At 40.9% G+C, this 25,530-nt stretch overlaps 1 protein-coding gene across 3 annotated transcripts in view; it reads right to left on the reverse strand.

Annotated features, from left to right (window-relative positions):
- BRSK2 (BR serine/threonine kinase 2) overlaps positions 1-25,530 on the reverse strand; it is a 320,793-nt gene that overhangs the window by 20,334 nt on the left and 274,929 nt on the right. For all 3 annotated transcript variants that reach the window (XM_010003894.1, XM_010003893.1, XM_010003892.1), the window contains exons 13-18: positions 15,454-15,514; positions 10,728-10,935; positions 9,522-9,570; positions 4,070-4,193; positions 1,963-2,143; positions 1,179-1,268 (exon numbers count right to left, since the gene is read on the reverse strand). In XM_010003894.1, the coding sequence (XP_010002196.1) occupies positions 1,179-1,268; positions 1,963-2,143; positions 4,070-4,193; positions 9,522-9,570; positions 10,728-10,935; positions 15,454-15,514 (713 nt within the window). The remainder of the gene's footprint in view (positions 1-1,178; positions 1,269-1,962; positions 2,144-4,069; positions 4,194-9,521; positions 9,571-10,727; positions 10,936-15,453; positions 15,515-25,530) is intronic.

A 25,530-nucleotide genomic window follows, 5' to 3' on the forward strand; every position in this document is an offset into this window, starting at 1 on the left:
GGGGTAGTATGTTCTAGACTCAAAGGATGCCTTTCTATCTAATACCACTCACTCCTGCTTAGCCCCAGCATTCACCAAGAGGGGAAGGGCTGGCAGAAAATTCTAGTTGCTTCCTTGAGTTTTATTTCATTTCAAAAGTCCAGACTGCAAAAAACCTGAAACCTCATTTTTCCTGTTTCCTAGCAGAATAACCCATGTGCTGGGCATCCTTTAAGTCCAGAATGCAGAAGGGCAGGCACCAACAGAGGGCAAAAGCAAACTGGAAAATAGTATTTCCTGAACTGAGCATATTTCTCTGTTACGTAGTGACTGGAGAAAGAAGAACAGATTCTTCCCAATCCTCCTACCTCTTTGTCTTCTTCCTGCAGCCTCTGCTCTCTGCCTTGCTCCTGTTTCTCCCCTGTATCTGTACATTCTTTCTGCTTCACCCTATTTGTCTTTCCCTGAAGCACTCCCAATAGCTAAGATGATTTCTTTTTTGTTTGTGTCATCACTAGTGTTCAGCGTGAACATCTCCTACATAATGATGGGATGAAGCTATTCAGGGTGCCTGCAGATCAGACTGATGTAATTGCACAGGGTCACACATGTAAGGCGTTCTTTGCTACCATAAGGAATTGAAATTTTCTTTAAAAATAGATAAAATATAGCTTCTGCAGAACCTTAGTACATGATTTGTGCTACTGTAGTATTAGGCCAAGAATTTGACCACACTATTGGAAACTCTTAGCCACCTTCTGACCATCTGAAAATGCTGTTCTTAATGGCTAAGTTAAAAGTAGCTCTCAACTTTGTTCTGGGACCCTTTGAAGTTTGGTATTTCCAAAGCATGCCTGAAATGTTTGAAAATCAGGTGTCTTCTATACCTTTTGTCTATTCTGGGAGATTCTGGAGCCAGAGAAATCTGGAAGATCTATTAATGATGCAGCTTTTGATGGGGAAGTGAGCAAATGGCTCTTTGGGTAGGAGAAGGGCAGAAGCTGTTCAACTGGCGAATGTATTGGAGTGGGAATGAGAGAGGGAGGGGTAGGGTGGGTGCAGGGAATTACTGCTCTGTCTGAATGGAGCTTGTTTTTTGCTATAATCAGAAGGATGGCCTCCCTCAGCTTCCTGGTACTGAGGCAGTTCACCTTCCTGTCCCTGCTAAAGCAAGGTGCTCAACAGTAGAAAATACTTACCTGATAACTGCTGCACTGAAGGCTGGTCATGTGTGCTTAACAATTGTGCCTGAATGGTTTCTACTACCCTCTTAAAACGACGGCTTGGACCTGTGAGGAGAGAAGAGGCACAAAATGGCTGTGAGAGGAATGGGAGCCAAATCCTCATAAAACCCAGGAGGGTGGGGTTCTGAAGCATCTTCCTTTGAATCTTGTCCCCAAGAGGATACTGACAGTGTATCTGTCCTTCAGCTGAAGGCACAGCTTTGAGGAACTATCATGCAGTCCTCACATTCATAGGGACTGTGGTAAGCTGGACTTAACAGGAGGAAGGATGGCTTCTGGGCTCCTGTTGTGAAGGCAGAAAAACAGCTGGGTTTTTTGTTTGCTTGTTTGCTATAATCTCTGCCAGGGGCATGTGGCCACACTGAAGAAAAGGGTAACTGCAGGTTTCTGTCAGAAGGAAGAAATCAGTGGCCTCACAGTGCTCAGCTGAGAAACTGAGACCTTTGGGTGAAATGAGGAAACAGTACAGGGAACTGTTGAAATCTGACACACAGAGCAGCCATTTTAGCACTAATTATGATGGTGGCAACTTTGTCTTTCTAGGAATCTCTTTTCCTCCCAGCATTTCCATCACTACCAATACCATTTCTGTTCCTGATGTCTTCCTTGACCCTATCTGAATTTTCCTCTGATGTCAAGACAGTTACATTAGTTCTCCTGGCAGAGCTCTCTTTGCAGGCCTATGTATCAGCAAGGACAAAGACAGCTCGCACCCATTGTACAGCTTTGCCATGGTTACCTGATAAGAGTGTGAAAGTGACAGAATAGATCCCGTTCTCTTTCTGTGCCTCTCCCCCTTCTGTGTACGTTATGTCCACCTGGAACTTCACTGGCTTCTGGAAGACAGCAGGACCTCCTGTGGATTTATACTCTGCACGGAAACTTGTCTGTGAGATGACACTGTGACTGAGGCTTGGAATCTGAAACAGGTTGGTAGAAGGAGATAGTAGAACCAGAGCACAAAGGGAACAAAATTGCCAAATTCAATTTAGAACAATACACATTTCCAGAGTGGGTAAGATTTGCTAGATTTGCTTCTAGACCAGATTTTATAATGCACAGATTGTTCTTGTGAAATCAGTAAGAGTGTAGGTCACTTGGCACCACAGAAGACTGCATTGCTCCTTACAGCACAGAACTAAATTTAAAGGTTGAATATTGGTGGAATTCCCAGTATGCTTATACATTTAGACATATTGCACCACTTTATACACTCAGTCTTTCTTTTGCTACTCATCTACCACTTCTGAGTAATGTCTTTTGCTGAGTGAAAACTGATAGTAAGGGAGGAGGCAGAAAAGTCAGTGGGAGATGAGTGGAAATAAAGGACCACCTGAGTAGCCTGACCTAATCCTGTTTTGAGCAGGAGACCTCCTTAAGTCCTCTCCAACCTCAATTGTTTGGTGATTCTATGACATCAGACAGACATCAGGACACGAAGCAGACACCTAGTGCCTGGGATATTCACAGAGAAAGCATGCCTGCAAAGACTTTATTCAAACCACAACTCCTATCAATACATAACAGAACTCTGAGAATCTTCCTGGTATCATCCAATACCTGTGTTTTCAGACCTGTAGTACAATTTAATAACTGCCTACTTTTCCAGCATTTACTGTTCACAGTTCCTGCCAAAATTTAACATACTGACGTTCTATTTATCACTTCATAAAGTAACAGATAAAAAAACCCCAACCAACCAAAAAATCCCTCCACAACCAAATCACTTGGAAATCTTGCCTCTAATTTAGGAGGGAAAACAAAATGAGTTCTGAGAAGCTGAACTTCAGAACTTACTTAGCAGGTTGTGACACTGCATTTTGGTTTGAAGTTGGCTACAAGAGATTCATAGAGTTTGCACACAAATCACTACTTACATCACACCTCAACCTATACATGTGGGGTATGCAAAAGATCATCAATATAGACACTAGGGAACACTAGGCCACAATCCAACCCCCACAAGCACGGCTAAATGCATGAAACTAATACAGTAACATGGCTGCTTCAAACCAATCTGAGAGGGATGCCAGTGGCTAATGCTACTGTGCTGCACTTGTTCCTTGTACACCTGTGCACTTAACAGGATTATGGCTTTTTGGGGGGGGGAAGAAATTGATTGCAGCATCATAAGAGACCAAAAAGGAGTGCAACATTTTGTGGAAAACACTATTAATTCAACAAACAATATAAGAAATTGTCTCCTTCTTTTCATTCTATTGAAAAAAAGTCTAGTTATGTTTTGAACTACCTTGCATTGAGAAATCTCTCAAATTTACTGTGCCAACTTTTTCTTCATTGGTACTTCTAGACAGTGAAAAAAAGGACTTTCTGTAGAAAAAAATGACAATTTCCCTCCGTTTTCCCAGACTGTAAATAAACCACATCTGTAACAACTGCTACTCCAGTCACCAGGGGAAATTACCTTATTTTCTGCCACATGGCATTGAAGAGGAGATTTAAAGTAACAAATGCAGAAGCCAGACAAGATTTTTGTCTGACTAAAGTGATGGAGGGCATGCCCAGCAGAGGGAGACTCAGTCTGATGTCCAGACAGCGATTAAGCAGCAAATTGCTGTCTTGATACCAACCAGCAGTGCACCCTAACTGCAGTGACATTCCACTGGCAACCTGGAGATCCTGCTAAGGAGCCTGAAATATTTTCCCACCTTACAGTTACAAGTTCAGGTAGAGTCCAGTGGAGGTCTGAATTGACAGGCTATGTAAATTAAATCCACAGAGGATGCATTTGAAGGAATAGAGACCCTGCCCAGTAACACATGGCACAAAGAATTCTGGAACTGACCAGTGTGCAATGCCCCCAAGAGGCAGCTGGGGTGACTTACCGAGAGGAAAGCATGGACAATATCAGCTTTAATGGAGCTTAGTGGTTTGTCCTTAATGACCACAAAAATCTGTTCTTCTTTCTCCAGGTTGATGAAGTTACCAAACCAGGATTTTTTTGCAAGCCTGACGTGATGAAAACAAATAATATTTAGAATTTTGATCAGTATTTTCTACACCCTCCCAGATAAAAAAAAAAAACAAAACAGTAAAAAATAGAGAAGGAAGTTTTGCTAACACTCAGTGGCAGTGAACATCCAGAACAACATTTCCCTTAGTGAAAACTGTTAAAATGATGGACCACTCAGTGTTAGTCTGGCAACATGTGTGGCCAACTGATTAGCATCAGGAGCAATGGTAACTCCTTCGACTGAGCCAATATACCACTAAATACTGCATAGATACAGTGCATATAAGCCAGAGGACATATTCCTGGTTTGCTTCCAGAGATCTCTCAATGTCTCGTGACACTATGTGGATGCTGGTAACATGGAGATTTAAGTTCCTTTGCAACCAATTTCAACCTCTTTGGTGTTCTAGCACTTGGAAAATTCCTTTTGTGAAGGTCTCCTGTTGGGCTGACAGTACAATCACAGGATCTTGCTTTTTAAAGCAAGCTGTAGGTTTCACTGGACCTCCAACCTGTCAGTGAGTAAAATCCACTCCTGCACAGAAGCCTGGGACAAAGACTGTCCCATTCATTAGTCCCATTCAGCATGATTATGTAAGGAGTGCACTCTAGCCATCATACAAAGGCATGAATTTTCAGCACTAATAGAGAAGGTATCAACACCATGCAAAACACATTCAGGCTTTTCACTGACAGCACAACTTTGTAGTTCCTTTCAGCATCAGATGGTGATTTCATCACAAAATGAAACTGCTATTTTCTCACACTGGTCATCTCAGCAAATGTTCAGTTTTGCTTATTGTTTCACCATCTCAATGCATCTTGTTGACATTCCCTTTTAATTTAAACAGGCTAAGGGAAAAATGCAGGGACATGAATGTTATTGGGAGACACAACCCAGAACCTGAAGGTAGCACCTCTGACAGGAGTGGTTTTAAGGGGAGAGAAGATGCTGTCGGCTGTGAGATACAGCCAAATAATTGCTGGACCAACCTAAACCCCAAGGAAATTCCACTGAAATTAACCATATTCACATAAGGAAGAATTTAGCATGAAAATGTCAGAGATAAAAAGACCTGCCACCACATGACTGCAGGTTTTTATCTCCACAGGATACTTCATAATGCCCTGATAAGTCCACTTTGCACTGTGGCAACCAAGAGGCTTTCATTTGTTTTGGTGGACATTCACCACTCAATGGAAGAAGACAACCTCTCCAGACAAGGAAACCCATCTGCAAAGAGGATCAGTATATATCAGTTTTCCAGCAAAGCCAGCTGGAATTCTCCACAGCTGGAGAATTATTAGTAGATCCATTTTCCATTTCACTTTCCAGACTCGGACTGAGGTGCAATGAGGAAGGGCAGAGATGAGGACAGAGTGGAGCAAACTAGGAAACTAATTTGAAGACTAGACCTTTGGGATGAAGACTAAAGCTTGACCTCAGCAGCATAGAGCAATCTGCACTCATTCCCCATTCCAGAGTGTTCCATGAATTACAGAACTGTCATCTCACTGCCCACTTCATGCACAAAGTAGAAAAGAGCACAACTGTAGGACAGCTTGGCTGTACAAGTAATCATTTGCTTCTACTTACTGCAGGAAACAAAAAACAAAAATACAGAAAGATTCACTCACAATTTGGTAAACTAGTGCCCCCCACTCAATTAAGTGGGCTGGAAAACTGAAACTCCCTAAAATATTCATAGGCAGCTGTAAGTAAGCCAGTGAGCCAGAGATTAGCATAGGGAGCCTTAAAGCGAAAGGGCCTCTCATTTAAATGGGTTGTTAAGGAGCCAGGGTTAGAGTGTGAAAGGAAATTACATGCTAATTAGCTCATGTGTCTTGCACACACCATAACAACTCCGCAAGTCCCTGGAGAGCTGGGGCAATAGCTTCCTGCATGTAAAGGGTCTGTGCTCATTAGTAAATTTGCACCTGGTTATCTATCTAAAATGGGTCGTTGCTTTAGACTTGTATGTATTAAAATCAGAACTGGGGTTGGCTTTATGGACTCCAGGGGCCCAAGCTTCCACACATGGAAGCTGGGTCTGGAAGACATGTGCATACTTAATTGCAGGTCCATCATATGAAAATGGAAGATTCACTGACAGCCTGCTTGGGCTATGTTCCAGCTTGTAAATCACTGGAATTCACTAAATAATTTTGCTTGTGTTGCACAAGATGGAAGAGATGTCAGTGGCCTCTCCTGTTTCTGGAATGAATAGGATTAAGACATAGCACACAGTCACTGGCTTTTCTCTTCAAGATTAGCAGAACTAGCTGTGCTTATACACCTGGGGAACAGGCTTACTGAAGAAGAGGGGGAAGCTTTGGTGTAAAATGAGACAATAAAGGCTTCCCTCCTCCTAGAGGGTGTTAAGTGCTACTAACTTGGGTTAAAAATGGGTATAAATCCAGGATTCTCAGCACCCTGAACAAGATGGTCTAGATCTCACAAGATCATACTGTAAGCAGCAAAAAAATGGACTTCAAATTAACAATCTTCCCTTGTCATGGAAAACTCCTAAGGGGCAGGGACACTGGAGATATGTGTAGGAGGCTGGGTATGTAAATTACTCTAGGGAATCTAATCAGGTGTCAGTTGATGAAAAAGCAAATAGATTAGCATGAAAATGGAGGCTGGAGCTTTATTGATTCACACTGAATTTCTCTCTGCTATAATGTTGATCCTGCTCCTACTTTTGGAGTGTCTGACTGCATCGTCTTCTAAAGAGGTGTCATTGTCTACCCTATCTGTCCCTAAGTGCATGGAGCTGTAATCTCCAGAGGTTTACCTGCTTGGCATTTCTACTAAAGCAAATGGAGCTTTGGAGATTTAAAGCAGCTGGAGGTATGTCTCTATATGTCACCCCTAACACATTTTCTAGGACTTTTTCATATGAGACATGTCAAAATGCATTACCTAATCATCAGGTTTGTTAAATGAATCACAGTCTTAAAGAATGCTGTACCAGAGCAAGGACATATATTTTTATTGCTCAACCCACGAGGTCAACACAGCTTTTCATAAGAATATATTATTTCTGAAAGAAAGGAAGAAAATACTAGGAAAAGATGGGGAAGTGGGCACTGAGCAACAAGAAATCTATGGTTAAAATGTAATCCAGTAAATTTTTTTTTAATGGCTTTTATTATGTTTACTGCAGGGTGCAACCCAACTGAATTCATTAATTTGGCAATTATAGAGAAGGAGAAAAAAATGCCCTTAAGGCTTTGACTTGCATGCAAACTGCCTCAAATGACGGACACTGCTTTTCTATACTAGGTTTGAAAGAGTGAGTGGGAAGCAGAGAAGGTGATAAATTAATAGAAGAAATTCCACTAACATACATACATGAAGGAGAGGGAAGGGGATAAATTTATTTCTGGAGCTCTTCTGCTTTAATGGCTTAAAAAAAAATTAATTTAGAGTATAATGTATTTATTTGATAAGGATGTGTGCATTGTATGAAATACTCCCATGCCTCTCTATTAGTAAATGCTCCAAATTGTTGAAAACACAATTTATTCCACTTTTCTTCCTGGACTTATTTTACTAATGTTTGTTATTCCCTGCTTTTCCCTCTCCTGAAGCCTTTATCCCTCTCCATTCTGCAGCATTAGATAGAGAATGCCCATCTTACACCAGATCAATGACAGGCCTGGGGAAAGTTGTGAAGGCAGTACCATTATCACCAATTACAGAAGTTTGGGCCCAAAATTTCCATCTACAACTCATGAATATTTCACACTAGTTTCTTGACAAAAGACCAAATTGCTTTGGTTGGCAGGGCAAGTCTATGGGCACTGGATGCACAAACACAAGCTGTGAAAATAAAAAGAAATAACTTGGCATTTGTTGCATATATTAGGAAGTGTTTGGAGCAGCACTCTCTGGCAGGGACTTCCAAACCTGCCATGCAGTGACTCATATTTGTGCAAAGAGATGGTTGAAATGTACCCTGACTTTTAGGAATGAGTCTGGTGAATATGAAACAGATTCTGCATGTCCCAGTGCTGCTACCCAGAATTAACACTGCATTTAATATTGCAGCCAAAGATTCCTCTGAGTTATCTTAGCAGAGCATGTTATACTGAGGATGAAACTCTCCTATATTAAGAGGAAGACTTTTTAGTGCATAGTTAGGGATCGTATAAGCCATTGATTATCATATCCACTCCCCAATATTGATGATCTGCTTGACAATTAAATGAAAGAAGAGAAAAAAAACATGTTACAAATCCAGTAAATTCAGCAAGCCATGAGAAAATCAAGAAGTGGGCCCATGTGAAGCCCATGAGGGTCAACAAGGCCAAATGCAAGGTCCTGTACTGGGCTGAGGAAACCTGCTGTATCAGTCCAGGCTGGGGATGAATGGATCAAGAGCAGTCCTGTGGAAAAGGGCTTGTGGCTTCTGGTAAATGAAAAGCTGGACATGAGCTGGCAATGTGTATTTATAGACCAGAAGGTCAACCACATCCTGGGCTGCATCAAAAGAAGTGTGACCAGCAGGCTGAGGGAGGCGATTCTGCCCCACTACTCTGTTCTCGTGAGACTCCACCTGTAGTACTGTGCCCAGTTCTGGAGTCTTCAACACAGGAAAGACATGAACATGTTGAAGCAAGTCCAGAGGAGGGCCACAGGAATGACCAAAGGGCTGGAGCACATTTCCTATGAAGACAGTGTGAGAGAGTTGGGGTTGTTCAGCATGGGGAAGAGAAGGCTTTGGGGAGACCTCACAGCAGCCTTCCAGTACTTTAAGGGGGCCTATAAGAAAGATGGGGACAGACATCTTAGCAGGGTCTCTTCTGATAGGACAAGGGGTAATGGTTTTAATATAAAAGGGGGTAGATTTAGACTAGTTTTAAAGAGGAAATTTTTTACAATGAGCGTGGTGAAACATTGGAAGAGGTTGCCCAAAGAAGTGGTAGATTCCCTGTCCCTGGCAACATTCAAGGCCAGGTTGGACAGGGCTCTGAGCAACATGATCTAGTTGAAAATGTCCCTGCTCAATCCAGGGGGGTTGGACTAGATGACCTTTTAAGGGGTGTTCTAACCCAAACTATTCTATGATTCTATGTTTCTAAAATGAGGTGGTTACTGGGAGACTGTTTCATCACCTGCTGAGCCCACTGCCATTACTGAAGTATAGATTTTATCCAGGATGCTTAGTAGAAGAACCACTTCACATCTCTATCACACTCACAGGTTACAATCACACACTGATCCAGAACATGAATATGTCACCCTGTGACATTCAGGCAGGGAAATTACATTGTTATGTGGTGGAAAAAAAGTAGTGTACCAGAAAATTACTTACTCTGGGGATGATTCTGGGGTTAAATTAGACATCTCCTCTGGTGTAGGTACTGCCCGTGCACACACAGCCAAAGAGAGGGAAGGAAAAAAGAAATTGATAATTCAGTACCTGTTCCATTTTCTACTTGTACACCAGTGAAGCAATTCTGGCACTACACATCCTTGAATTTGTCCACTGCCGACTAGTTCTGACATTTGAATATTGTCACTAGATCACTGGATCTGATCAAGTGGTGCATTTCAAGGCTCACCCTACCCTTTCTTAAATCATGTAATCTTGCAATGGCTTCAAGGTTTTCTGGTTCAGAGCCAAATACTGCGTCAATTTGATTGCCTTACAATTGCTTCAAAGCCCAGCTGTATGCAGCTCAGTCACTGCTGCAATTCTCCATAGCTCTCTGACCATCTCAGAGACAATGCCTCTGACCATCACAGTTCAGAATCTAACTCTTCTATGGCTGTAATACTCCCAGTAATTCTATGTAATCACATCCTAGTTCCCTGTAAAACCACAGGGTGTTGGGATAGCTGCTGATGACATCTGAGGTTAATGCATGTGACTTTGGGGGCCCTTTGCTTAAATGCAAAAAGCCACCTGGAGTTTGAAGAAGAAATTTTTGCACATCTCAACACTCTACAGACTCTGAAAATTGAAAGAGGCTAGCATATAAGAAACCATCAATAGTATTAAGGAGATTTTTACACCAGTTACTAAAGAAAGTAAAACCAGCATTAACTTAGATGAAACAAGCTGTGATTCAGAAGGACAATTTCAGCCTATTGCCACTAGCTCCCTTTCTTCAGCAGAAAAGCTCAGCCTGTGGCCAAGGAGAGGCAGTGGAGTACAGCCAGAGGGCAATGGCAGAGCTCTAGGTTCCCTGGCAAAGTAAGTGGAGAAGCTGAAGATAAACTATTCTTATGTTCTAGAGCCACAACAGGGATAGTAAGAGCTATATGGCTAGAGTGTGAATAGGGCTCAGGATATGCTGTTGAAGCAGGTACAGTGGCACAGCAGAACCTACTCACACCTTCGTTGGGTTAGGGCTGTCTGACACTATTGCTTGCACTTTCAGTACCAATATTCACTAGTCATTACATGAAATCTGCACTCACAAACAGGCATCAGTTTGCCACTGAATATCTGCCCAAATCAGATAATCTGCCCACAAAATATCTGCCCACACTGTATGACTGGGTGAGTACTCACCTTGCAATTTCCGGCGATGGAAGCGAGGAGACCCCAGGAAACTATTCTTGATGGAGTTGAGCCTTGTCCGCCATGGCATTCCTCCAATGCTGGGGCTGGATGGTGGTGTTGGGTTGGGTGTGCCTGCTGGGCTCTCCTTTGGCGTATGGACAGGTGTCCCCTTGGGGGTAGGGAGGGGACTTCCCCTTGGAGAGGGGTGAGGGGTGACCTGTATGATGGGGATAGATTTGGTGCTTGGGTCAGTACTAGAAGGGAGCAATCTAACAGGAGACATAGGGTTGGTCTGCATTTTAGGAACAGCCAGCTGTGGGTTAAAGCTGGCAGCAGGCAAACGGCCCTGAGCATTCTGCACAGGAGTGTTCTGGGAAGAGGAGGCGCTGGTATTGCTGGTAGGGAGTGGGTTGGATTTAGTAGACTGGAGTGGTTTTTCGGCCAATTTGCTCTTGGATGGCAAAGTCTGCGTCTTTGGGTTGGGCTGAAGTGCTGGCTTTGGTTGGAGTACATGTCCAGGCCTGGAGGCGTTCCTACAAGCATCAGGGTCCAAGGAGACTTGGGGTCGGGGAGAGAAAGGGAGGTCGGAGGTCTGAGGGGGGATGAAGAACTTTCTGATAGGCTACGAGACAGACACAAAGTGTCCATGCACATCAAAAACAGTGAAATACGCATAGAGCGGGCGAGCAGAGAAAGGAAAGTCAGAATAAAATCCATCCAAGTCACAAAGATGCACCATGTCACAAGGAGACACAAGAGATGGAGGTGGAGGGGTAGTGGAGGGGAGGGATTTTGCAAAGAAACAAAAAAAGAACAAACAAACAAAAAACAAAAAAAGACATGCAGTTAGCTGGGAACACAGCATAATCAACAACAGCAGCAGCGGCAGCAGCAAGAACAACAGTGTCATAACAGGCTTCATCATATTAACCAACCACGTGTCAGCAAAGGAAACTAACACAAACTAAAGTAAACCAAAGGAAAAGTAAAAACAAAACAAAACAAAAAAACAAACCAACGAACAAAACCAAACAAAAAACAACCAAAATGCAAGTAACCAAGAAAAAAGAAGAGAGAAATGCCATCTCTCTAGGATTGTTCTGATTGTCCTGCACTGTGAGAAGCACAATGCTGTAGGGAGGTGAGGAAGGGGAAGAAGAACCACTCAAGCCACAGACAAATTGAGATGTGCCAAGAATGGGACCACCTCTTTCAGTTCCAAGTGCCCATATGCAAACCCAGCAGAGAAATGAAACTTAAAACAGGTGTGTGATACATACGAAGTGGTAGGTGATGCACACAAGTTACTGCACACACCAGTCAGAACCTCGTTCCTTCCTCTTTAGCCCTGACTGTGGCTAATGCACACCCCATCTGCAGCCACCCATTGCAGAAAGGGGGAAAAGGGAGAGTGATGCCATGTGGGCCTCTGGTCTCATCCCCTGGCCTCGCAGGTTAAACCACTCAGCATTCACTTGGAGGCATCAGAACACACACCACCAGAAGAAAAGTATCAACTCAGGTTGGTGTCTGATTTGTAAACATCTACAGCAAAAAACTTCAGAGAGGCCTGGCAAATGTATTTATCTGGGAAGAGATAACACTTCCCATCAGACTTTATGCTCCTCCTGCAACCTACATCATCGCATCAAAGAACAGCTCAATATTCAGAATTTCTGTCATAAAGTCTCAGCAATATTTGCCATTAAGTCCCAGTTCCATGGAGGGGGTGGGTTGAGCCATTGTTTTGTAAGACACAGTTTAAAAAGAAAAAGACAACCAAAGATCATAATCCATCACTGAGTTATCAGAAGGGATTATGAATGTGTTTTGTTTTCCCAAACAAAAACTTTTACACATGTGAGAGGCATTTTGGGAAACTATTTATACGTCAACAGAAAACATCAATACACAGACTTGGGAGGACAGAAGCCTTTTAAAGGGATACTAGCAAGCCAAAAACATTTAAAACAAAACTTATGTCCTTACAAAGCATCGCTGTTGACACTTTAGATTACAAGTACTGGCAGAATTGTAAAAAATGAAATTACTACTCAAGATCTTTAGCTTTGATCTGCACTCAGATTCTGATGTCTATAAATTATTACCTATGATACATTATTTATCACCATTATTATTCTTTATTATTATTGTTGTTGTTGTTGCTATTATTATTATTATTATCATTATCATCATCCATCCTTGACACCTAAAAGCTGTTATCAAACACTGTCCAGACATACCATTTACATGTAACCATGCCTTGAATCTCAGTCCCAGGTAAGCACACTTGCCAGTGAGTTTACTTTCTGTGTTTGATGGATTAGCACAATGTTGCCATTTTTTAAAAAGGCACAAATGTATTTCAGACTTAATTCCTAAATTTTTTTTGCATCAAAGTTTTGTAATTAATTTAAAGAATGTAGGGTTAGGTTAGGCCACCAAAATTAAAAGAAAACCACGACATCAAAAGGATTGTAAAGTTAAACTGAAGTGTGCCATGCTGGTAAATTCTGATTGCCCATTAGAAGGAAAGGGGGAAAAGATTAGGGAAGTGATTAATTTATGGAAGTCACTATCAGCACCTGAATATTAACCATCTGCAAATTGCACCAATGGTTATAAGCCAAAGATGCTTGATTACAAACTTTTCCTTGCAATGTTTGTGTCTTACGATGGCTTGAGAATCAAATTTGAAAGAAATTAAGTTCAACTTAAATTCAACTCCCACTTAAGCCATTAAGAATCTGAAGGGGCACCATTAATTATGACATTTTTTGTACTGAAATAAAGAACAGGATTAGATCTGCACTTCAGCTGTGCAATGAGGAACACCATTAGCAAGATCTCGTGAGACTGAAGAACTCTTAGTTACTGCCCAGTTCAGTTCCTCATAGAACTGAAATTAAGCAGCACATAGAATGAAATAAGTATTTAATTTTTCAAGTATGTTTTCTTCCAATAATCTAAGGTGCTATTAGAAGCTTAGGTAAGAATGGTAAAAGAAATATTATTTTTATTCCAACATGGTTTTTCAAGCCTCAAATGTGACCCATCCTAACATTGTTATGATCTGCTGAAAATGCCATCTGATTGCTAACTTCCTTTGAAGACTATTTAATTAACGGCCTATTCAGTAATAATTTTAAGATACAGCAACCATGCAACAGATCTTGTCATCCTTATTCTTTGATATTATGGTCCCACTGAAACTGATCTCAAGAGATGAATTAATTAGATGAAGATTTACGTTTCTGCACTGGATGTTTTGGGCACAAAACTGTTTCCATGCTCTTTTTCAGTACATTTTGCAGTGGCATGAGAGTTCTCAGACCTCTGTTTTGTTTCACTGACATCCAGGAGTCCCAGAGCAGAAATGAATTAATTAGATGAAGATTTACGTTTCTGCACTGGATGTTTTGGGCACAAAACTGTTTCCATGCTCTTTTTCAGTACATTTTGCAGTGGCATGAGAGTTCTCAGACCTCTGTTTTGTTTCACTGACATCCAGGAGTCCCAGAGCAGAAAAAAGGGAATGGATCTTCATTGGTTCCTAGCACCTTAAAGATGCAGAGGAGACCACAAACACGTTTATGTCAGTTGCAAAACAGGGTAACAATTGATAGGAACCCCAAATATGTTTCAGAAAATAGTTCAATCAAGCAGGGATTTAGTAGCTTATAGCTTTAGTAGCTTATAAACTTACACCTGACAGTGTGTCTTTATGCATAAGAATTACACGCAGAGTTACTGCAGGATTACAATTTTAAATATTTGGAATACTGATGTCATCTTCATATACCTAAGAGTAGATCCATTGGTGCATCCATATCCCAAGACATGGAATATAGAAATTTCTAATGGAAGATAGCATTTTCTCATGAAATAAGGAAAAGTATGTAGAAATTCTTCGAAGACTGGGTCAGATAAGTAGGTAACATGGATTGCCACAGCCCTACACACTTCTTAATAAGGTCTAGACTTCTGTAAGGACTGAAGTCTTGAAGTGACCAAGCTGATCTTTTCATACATTAGGAATACTCACTCTTATCCCTAAAGAAGTCACTAAGGAGAGGGAGGCCTCTGTCATTGCACTTATGAAGTGTAATAACTTTGCAACAGAGGTACTATCAGGTATGTTTTATACTAGCTGAGTGGCAGTATTAGTTGAGTATTGGCATTTAGTTGACTATATATTGAATAAGAGCATGTGAATGTACCTTATTTATACAAGGTTAAGTGTTGTTTTCTCTTCTTCATTAGTCAACTTCTTTCCTTTTAAATTTTCTAGAGCTCACATTTATATATTTTATTTTCTCGGACTTCTAACTGAATCAAGCTGGTTGTAACTGGCATGGTTTGGTGCTCTACTGTGACCTGATTGAAGGTAGCTGTGAAATGGTTCCTGACATTTGGTCTAAAGCCACACCATAAACAGACCTCAGCTAGATATGGCAGTGTTTAGTCCTAGCTACATTTTTCTATGTGCTTAGGAGACTGAAAAAGGGCAGGGGCACAGTGAGCTCCCTGCTTACAGTGCAGGGAACATGTATGAGAAATACTCCGTTTGCATTTGTAAATAGCATTTCCCTCAGCACCCATGAAAATTGACAAGCTGCCAAGAAAAAAACAAAACATCCCAGCTAAGAGCCTTGCTCTACAGCAACAGATGTTGAAAAGCATCCAGCACGTGTGAGTGAATTGGACCAACAGATCTTGAAGCAGCACCACTTACCCTTGGACTGCTGAGAGGACTGGTGGAGAGCCCAGACGATGCTCCGCTGATTGACCGAGACCTGAATGGACACAATAAAGAAAACAGCCCTCAGAAAACCTGGCCAAGTAAGAACCCTGAAAACCAGCCACCACAGGCACAGGCATGAACTGAAGAAGAGGAGGAGGGTGGCTGTCACTGTAAAGGAACATGACTCCTTCCTTTCACTACTGTCTCATTTTCCAGCTGTCCTATCATCAGAACAAAGAAATGCTGTTGCTCAGTGAGGACACTATAATCTCTTTTTGTTACAGGAGTTGCTACCTTCTTTTTGAACATCAAGGATATGGAAGCTACTACGTCTGACCTGTGCAAGCTGAACTGCTGAATTCAAAAAGGACTGTCAAGACATTCACATCAGTGCTCAGAATTATCTTCTACACAGCGGTGGTGGACACAGAATGAGATGTTCTCTGTCACAAGCAACATGGAAAAGCACCATGTATACAAGGCACAAAGGTAGAGGATTTTTCCAGTTATTAAGAAATAACCAAAATCTCTTTGACCCAGGCACACAATCATTTCCTATATGATGACTTCCCACTGAAATCAAAGCTCACATTGGCATAACCCTTACCAGCTTCTCACTGTTGGATTTCACATATCTGCTCTCCAGTAAGACTTGCTGCTGTTGCATTAAAGAAGCCAGGTCTTCTCTACGGATAACGAGCTCTGCTGTTGTTGATGACCTTACTAATATCAAGGTAACACCCCAGGCACCCTCAAAAATAGGCCAGTCAAGGGATAATAGACTGTCCTTCTACTTGCTGACAAGGTCAGCTATACTGTAATGCTCTTACACTCTCCAGCAAAGAGCGAAGAATGAAAATGTCAGCTGTAGACAGTAAAATGTACAAACGTGATATGCTAAATGTGCAAAGGGGCAGAGAGGCCAAATGCACAAACATTTCAGCAGCATAAGTTTCCAGGAGGAGGGCTGCCAGTAGCAAAAAAAATACCAACCATCAGTGTGACTCAGTAACTCCCAAACACAGCTGCTTTGTATCAGTTTTTAAATAGAAAGTCGACTTGATGACTGAAACTTTCTACTGTAGAGGACTTGACTAAGAATGTAGCTGTTCAACCACCACCATACAACATGTCAATATAGGAAAACCTACCAATGCTTCACTTACAACAAATGCCATGAAAGCAATTACTTGCCTTCAAGTAACAAACATGAAAAGATGAAATCCTGTAGAGGCTTAGAAAACAGAATGCATGTGTTTATGTGGATACATACATGTACAGGTCAGACAATTAATGTGAGCTTACACAAAAAAGAATATAAACCAAATTTAGACTATAAACTGTCTCTCTTTTCTCTCTTCTACTGTTATAGAAGAATAAAACAAGAATATCAGTTTCTAGAATGGTTTTGCAGACATAATACTACTAAATAAATGTGAGTAGTAGAATTATTTTAAAAAATGTGAACTGCAAAAGAGGAGGTATTTCCAAGGAAAGAGTAAGCTACAACTGCACACAACTGCAGGCCCTGTTCTCTCTATTTGTATCCTTTGCAGAAACTACTGGTTTTCTTTATATCTCTTTGCAGTTTGTGCATTAAAGTAAGTAGGTGAAACCCAGGACCCAAGTTTCAGCATCCTTTTGTCAATGTCAATTTGCACCATGAAAATCTATTGCATTCTATGCAGAAACTCCCCACTTACATTTTTCCTCATACCCTGCTGCATTCTGCCCATCATTGTCTAGCAGTATGAACCTAGAAACTTGGTGTCATCGTTTTTTTGCACTAGATTAAACCTAAACTTTTACCATCAAGATCTGGGGCACTCATAAAGGTTTATGCAAAGTATTTTTAAAGGGAGAACTGTCTTTTCTGCTTTTGAAAAGCTACTTTATATGCGTCTCCTATGACTGAAGTGCAACTGACTGCAACACAGACGTGTCATGTATAGGGGAAGTTAATTTAGTTAAAATCTTCCTTTTATAAGTCATCAGGAAAAGCTTCTTCCAAACCAGAAATTAAATGAGGAGCCTATAAATTATCTTGGACAAATGTGTAAGGCATTTAGGTGGCCAGAAATCCAGTTAAACATCTGCTTAGGAGCAAAACTCCCACCAGGAGCTGTTCCCACCAACTCTTAATCATGGTGGGAAAGTCCTCTCTGACACTCACCTGAATTCCAGGATACTTGATTTTAACTTCCAATCTGCTATTTCCTCTTTGCAATCAGTTGTTTCCAACAGTCCTCAGTTCTCCCCTCCCTAACCCATTGCCTCCTATTTTTTTTTACAAAAACGATCACATGCACAGCAGGCCCCACCTCCCAACTCCCAGTTCCTTATTGGAAGCAATATTTGAAAAAGAGGTGTTGTGTACTGTATTTTCATCCAGCCTAGGAGCCTGAGGTAGGGGACAGAAGAGAGAGTTAGTGTGAAATCCTTCTCGAAATGCATTCAGTATCCACATGATTGCTATTGAATTAGCTTTATTTCTGCTGCTGATGTACATGCAAAATATGTAGGAGAAGGCCCTAGAGCAAGTTCTAGTTTGTCCACACTGGAAATCATATACAGGAGCAGTGGGAAGAGTTCAAAGAATCCTGGGATAATTTTAAATGTTGGGATGGAAGAGAGCTGTGCATTTTCAAACCTTTTCTTGTTTACAAGAGAGTGCTGGTATGGGATATGACACCCAGAATGAGGAGATCCTCCATACATCTTTTTCAATTCAACATTACAAATGGGACACAGTTCCCAAGGTGGCCATAAAAACTCAGTACAATGGCAGGTTCTGTACTTCAGTACAAAAATGTTAACAAGCAAAAATGACAGATTTGTCTCTCCCATCAAGATTTCCCGAGCTGGGAAATACTAGAATTCGGGGGTTTTTTTAAAAAAAAACAACAAACCCCACATGCACTATACACTGCTCCTGTATCTCAGAGTTAGGCGGACAGAACTGGGACAAGGCCAAAAGAAAGTAATGAAAATGTTGCATTATGTTGAAATGCTGCAATGAAAGAACAAAGAGAATTAAAATGTTTATCCCCCTCACCAGAAAATGGAAGTGTGAGTTGTTACAGGCAGCACATTAGTATGGCAGACTAATTAGTACACACTAATTAGACACATTAGTATGGCTGATCTTAAGTGTGGAAAAAGGAAAAAAATATTACATAATCTTATCTCTATGGCTATGTACTAAATTTATTTAATGGGAAATACCTATTAGTGAGTAACCATCTAAGAGCCTCTTAAGGCATTAAATTAAATGTCATTGGAAGTTTGAAGTATGTAATTATTCCAATAACTTTATACTAAATGCAACAATCTAGGAAACTACAAACATTGTGTGTGACTCTTTTTGCTCTGTGTTTTGCTTTGCTGCATGCTTGGGCACTAATTCAATGGAAGCCAGCCAAAAGTTGTTGAAAATACAAGCCGAAAAGTTAATGCAGTTACTCAGATAAAGAGCATTCCCTCAAACACAACTGCCAGATTTGGAGACACAAGAAGACATTCTTCAGTCCCTTCCAAAGTGACCTAGCTGTTTTGCCAAGTCTTGAAGGAGAAATTAGGAAAAAAAAATATGTAAGGGAGCTAGACCCAAGGTTTACAAGGGGGAAGATGTAGAGGGTACTCTGAACAGAAGGTGGGCACTGAGACCATTGCAGGCTGTTCCTCCCATCTCATAGATTGACAATAACCTGGAGACATCTGAGCTATGAAAGAGATCAAGGACTGAAACAATATGTGCATGTGGGGGCTGCAGTTTGTAAATGTGATGATTATATGCCTTATTCAATCTCTTTGATATTTCAAAGTATCAAAGTTACAAGGTCATTTGTTTCAACTTTTTACTCATTTTAGTCAGCTGCTGTCAAAGGGGAAGCCATGTGAGGCCAAATTCATGTTAGACAAGTGGTCTTTCACTGGTGAAATTGAGGAGCTGGAATCCAGTTTCCATCTGGTTTTAGAGAACTGCAGAATTTCTTGAGAGCTGTCAGAGGTGAAAGGCTGAAGCCTCACATTGCTGAGGTACAGGCAGAGAGAAGTACAAGAAGGAAAAGCACATCTGACCTGGTAACTGTACTACACATACATCACATGTGCAGAGCAGCTCTGTATAGCCTTTCCCCCAGATTAATTTTCAAGTGCTTTAAGCACTGCAGCTACCCCACTAGTAGAGTATAAAGGCCTCACAACCAGCATTAAACATCTGGCTCGGATCTGGCATTTGTTTCTTCTTGGAATAACCATCTCACAGAAATTTTTCTGACAATGGGGAGTGTGGTAACTTGTTGCAGTCCCAGCATAACTTGCTTTCATAGCACAGTTTTACCAGGATCCTGAACACAGTCTCTTAGCTGGTCAAGCAGGAGCCATGCTTCCAAGCTGGGGAGCCTGCAGCATGCATGCAGCGTGCAGTAATGCATCAGACTTGTGTCCCTGGGTGAAATGCCTTAGAAATTTTAAATTGGTTTGATTCTATGTGTCATTTTGAAGGTAATTCCCAAAACCTCTAGCCAACATCTTTATTTGCTTCAAGCATAAATCAGGTGGAATTTGATACTCCTCTTTGCTTGCTCACTCAAATAAAGCAAAAAAATTCTAAACTGTATTTCAGGGTATAAGTGGCCTCAAAAATGACTTGAATTAACATAGAATAGGTGAGCAGTATGGCATTGTGTGTTACAACATTTCATTACTATTACCCTTGGGTGTCCAAAAGATACAAACGTGCTTCCTTGCTCCTTGATACAGGGAATATGAACAGAATAACTTTGGTGTTCCACTGTCTTACAGTCCTAACTGTGCAAATAATACTAATTATAACTCTTCTTGCTGGGAATGCTTATGCTTCAGTCAGAAGGTCTACTCATGGTAATAACTGCTTGTAAGGTTAAGTCTTAGAAAGAGTCTAGAGAAAGGACCACAGGTGTTGGTAACACACCTCTTCTTCCTTTCAGCACACACAAAGGGTGACAGCACCACCTTCCATAACTGGTCAGTTATACTGAAGTTCCATGTATAAATGGTTCAGAGATAATTAATAAATAGTAATACATGCTACAAACATGAGAAATAAATGTTACTGGTGCTTTCTCAGTATGTACCCTCTCAATAATATTTTGCTGCGGTCTGTAATGATCTATTAAAATGTTTTTGTTAAATAATTTATAAATAAAACATTCTCTTCTGTTAAGTATTTATAAATGGAACTTGAATTTGAAGCATGACTACATTCCTAGTTGTACCTATATTCTCTATAGAAAAAGAAGATCTTTGAATATTTGTCTCTAGGGCCATCTGTTCACCTGTTAAGAAAACATACACTAAAGAGAGAGGGAATACCCAGCATTTTTTTAATAACACGGATGGGATTCAGTTTCATCCTAAAAAAAGCCAAACCAAAACAATAAAAAAAGATAAATTAGGATAAAAAATAACGGCAGGATACCAAATAGATACAAAAAGCAGTCAACAGAGAAGGGGGTTTCATTCTCAGATGATGTCCTGGTACCTGCACAGTGTCTGAGAATAGTTCTCTGTGCCCACAGACATTGAAATATAGAGACAAACAAGAGAACAAAAAAGAACCCAAAAATAAATCACATGGAGTGAGACTACAACATAAAACCACACAAACACACACAAAAGCACCAAAAATGCTTCTTCCCACATCTCTCTTTCTCTCTCTCCCTACTGTGAAGCCTCATTCACTGAAGTATATCAGCCTGGGTTGTATTTATAAAGTGCAAACGATAAGTTTCTCTACAAGATACAACAGGTACCGCAACAGGAATAATCCAAAACTAGAGCTTACCCCAACGGATCAGCACTCGCCATCCTTGGAATGGGAAAATGAAGAGAAAAGGAGAGAGAGAAAGAAAAAGAGAGGGATGTGGAGGCAGGTGGAAAGAAGAGTAGGAAAAGCAGAGTGAAATACTGTTCGGAAGACTAAACGGTCATAATTATTGCCACCAGTGCCTATGTCTTCTGAGACCAGGAACACTAGGGGGACAGTTTCATTCACCAGAAAAGAGCTTTTGTCCTGCTCAAAATCTTGCAGACACATCCAACTTTGGCACTGGGGATTATGGAGAGTGACATTCTAAGACTGTACAAAAAATTCCCAGCCAAATCCCAAATAAAGCAGTCAGCAGAGCAAAGGGGTTCATACTTCATTTCTTTTTTCCCTCTTGCGCAAGGCGCAGTTATGCCAGACTGTTATCAAGGACATTTTTTTCCTTTTTGTCCCCAGCTTGCTCAGTGTAGTGTCCCTCTGTCCCCCAGGCTGGCCTGGTAAGAAGTACTTTTTTTGTCACGAATGAACTGTGAAACATATTGGTTATTAAAGCATGCATTTCTGAGCCAGCTTGGGAGCCCAGGGTACAAGATTGTAGCTCAAGCTGTGAATCTGTTTGGTACTGGCTTATTAGTCATGATGGACTTCTAGTCAGGAATTCAGATCAGCTAGAACGTACTGCCTCAGCAACCTGGCACTTATCTCTGTGGAAGCCATCTTGTGCTCCAGGATCTCATTTTTCATTTAAAATAAATTCAGTCACTGGGTCTCAAAGGTTGCAAAGAAAATCTTTCAAATGTGAACGGAGAATAAATCAATGCTGTGCCAAAAAGAGCCTGAAATAGCAGCTCTAAAAGCAGAATGAATCTCTGGCGTGTTGACTTTGAAGCCTAGCAACAATAAAAAACTTCAGTATTCTGAATTTTTCACTACTAACCAAAGCATTCAAGTTTTAAAAGAATAGTCAGGTTACTAAGTTTTCTGGGGTGCAGGTAAGCAAATTCAGGAAAGTATCACCACCTTTTCACATTAACAAATATTAGATTAGAAATGTAATAATAAAAACCAGTGTGTTATCCAAATTATTTTCTAGTCAGATGGAGTGCTTTTTTTCCCTCTCTGTCTCTTTCTCTCTCTTATTTTCTCAATTTTCAGTAACAGGCTCCCAAGCTGCCAGTTACCTCTGGCTGGGTGAGGAAAATTCATTCTCCACAAGATGGTCACCAGCAGAAATGCCAAATTTAATATATGCCCCGTAGATTTCACAGTTTACTGCTCAGTGCAACTAGCCATGCTTCCAGTTACATCAACACTGCAAATGCTGGGCTGGGCAACACAAGGCAGTATTGAGAAAAGTTAAAATTAAACATAGTTAGAACAGAAAGAAAAAGCTGTTGTGCTACACATTGATAGAGAAGTGGAAAGAAGCATTACAGTCAGTTCTTTTTCATGTGTTTGAGTGACACTCCATTTGTATTTTTGCCTGGAGTGAAAATTTGGGTAAGATCTAATTCATATACATACACATACATATATGTATATATTTATGGACAAGCACTGTCCTCAGTTGTACCCATACAAATCTATCTACAGTGATGTAACTGAGAAGACAAATTGACACCCATTGTATATTGGAACGTTTGTGTATATTTATATAGAAAATACACTCATGTGCACACATGCAGAATATTAACATGTAAATAGAATGGGTGCAAGAAGGCTGATTAACTTTTCTTTCAAGTCATTTTCCCAACAGGGAAGGCACTGAAGAGGTTAACAAAGGGAATGGAAAGCGAATTGACAATAGGGGAAAGGAAAAGGGAAATGAGGTTTAAAAAAAATGAACAATCCCAGAATACCCAGAAGCGCAGACATGTGCATTCCCTACAATACTGAAGCAAGTGAACTACGGAGCTGCAGCAACCCAGATACAGAAGAAGAGAAGCACTGAAAGAGGGGGTGAAATAGAAAGTCAGAAAGAAAGAAAAAGAAAGGGACAGTGGCCTCAGCTACTAAGACAACCAAGTGCATCTAGAGGGAAGGGACCCTTAAAGATGCAGTATTCCTTTAAAAAAGACATCATAAAGTTGGATAATTAAACACTGGGCAAAAATTTAATGGCGACCATGATCAGTTGGCCCCATTTTGTTGGGGTTCTCTTTGCTGCCTGTTCCTTCCTTTCATGTGGCTGTGCACTGATCCAGGATCCCGATCCTCTCACCTTCCCATCCACTGAGGTCCTTCATCCTAATTCTTAGAGGTGGGAGTGAGGCAAGACCTCAGTGAATGTGATCCTTTAAAAATCAGCCTGGTCCTTCAATGAGAAGGACCCTGTGTAATCCTCATGCAGTGCTCTAACTTCCTCCTCCTCTATTCTGAAAAATGTCACCTTTGAGAGGAGACAAGAAATGCCCATCTGCATTTAAGAAATTTCCCCACTGGTTGCTGAACGGTCATTTTCTTTGCTACTAACACAGCTGGAACAGTTGCTAGAGAAGGACAGAGGCACAACAGTACTGGGAACATCTGATGAAAGATCCTTCTGTCACAGCTAAAATTTCTGCACTTCTCTTAGTGGGCATCACTTCTGATTACTGTGGAACAGCTTCTCTTCAAAGTAGTTTCAGACTAACTTTTAATGCACACACCACGTATTCAAGAACGAGATTTATGTAGAGGAGGAATCAGAGAAAGGAACAGGAATTTCCATGTCTACAGTAACAGTCAAGGAAAGTCCATCCACTGTATAACCACTACTTCCTCATGGATGTGAAACTTTCTAATATTTCAGGTCCAATGCTTGCTCCTGTCTTAGCATCTTAAAGAAGTTGCTTTCCATACCATGTGAGGCTCTATGTCTCCTACAGATGAACAATGTTCTTCATTGTGCCAAGTTCCAGACTTGAAACACTGTGCAAAAAGGACTGCCTCAGCCTGCAAAAGGCCAAACCACGGGCTGTCCCTCACACATCCTACAAGACTCTTGAGGCTTAAAGGCTACATTTATCTTCAAATATAAAGGTTTCTATTAAAAATGGAAATGGAAAGAAGAGTGGCTTCCTAGGTCCATAGGTTCCTGTAAGGAACACAATGCTTCCCTGCTTCCCTCTTTTATAATCATATGGAACACTCCTAACCTTTGGGTAAGCTAATTGTTTGTCCAAAATGTATAAGGATTACATTTTGATGAAGAATTATCCCTTGGGATGCCAGCTTCTAACATTAGAGAAAAAATACTATCCTCTGAGATTGAAATTTTAGGAACAATATGTGCACTAAAAACTTTCCTCCAAAAATTATATTATTTTGTTTTGTTCATGGACACACATGAGTCCACTTAAACTTCCCAAAGTTGGCCTGCAGGTCTTTTATCTTGCCTCTATTCACAGTTGGGAGTTACCCTTTTTGTTATTCACCATCTCTCACTTGAACTGCTAGATTGGAAACACCCTCTAAAAACTCTTTGACCTCCTTTTCCTCTTGTGCTGCCTGGTGCATCCAGGGTAGTCTGAAGGAGTTTGGTTATAACCTACAGGCATGTAGCATTTAGCTCTGTCAGACAGGATTACCAAAGTTTCCTACCATTGTTGTCAGTGACTCAGTTGTCAGTGTTGTTCTTAGTGCTGTGAATGGAGCGCTCTGGGATTTCCTCGTGTTTTCTGTTTCAATACTTTGCAAACCAGACTTACCAAATATGTTTTCTACCCTGGTCAACCTCACTCATGGCAGAACAGAACCAGAAGTAGTAATAGGATGAAATTTTAGTGGGGAAAACGTTGGTTTGATGACAAGCTGCATTGGGGATAGCCTCAAATGAATGGCACTGTCCGAAAATACAGGTCATGTGGGGCTGTAAATATCCCACCCTCTTCGTTTCTCTCTAAAGAGATAATAGCTGTGTCCCCACACGGAGAAGGTAAGTACTGCATCTTTAAGGTCTCAGCAGTGAGGTAGAGGAGAGGAACATATTTTCAGTGTTTATACCTTTCTTCTTTGTTGAATTTGGGATTGGCTTCAGAGATATCCAGGCTTTTACTGAACATTGTTTTACTATGGCAGGAACAAAGCGAGAAAACAGAGTTACTAGTGTGGACATTTATAAAAGAGAGTCACCTGAAGCAATTCTGGACACCCAGACCCCCATCCCATCCTCCCGTTTTTAAGCAATGCTTTGAAAAACCTTTATTTTGCTTTCCAGCTATGGCTGAAGACTACACAGTGCTGAATTTCATTATATTCCCCTGATTTCTGAGGTCTAG

The sequence above is a fragment of the Chaetura pelagica genome, unplaced genomic scaffold (genome assembly GCF_000747805.2).
Source record: "Chaetura pelagica isolate M959 unplaced genomic scaffold, ChaPel_1.0 scaffold28, whole genome shotgun sequence".
In the NCBI taxonomy this organism is placed as follows: domain Eukaryota; kingdom Metazoa; phylum Chordata; class Aves; order Apodiformes; family Apodidae; genus Chaetura; species Chaetura pelagica.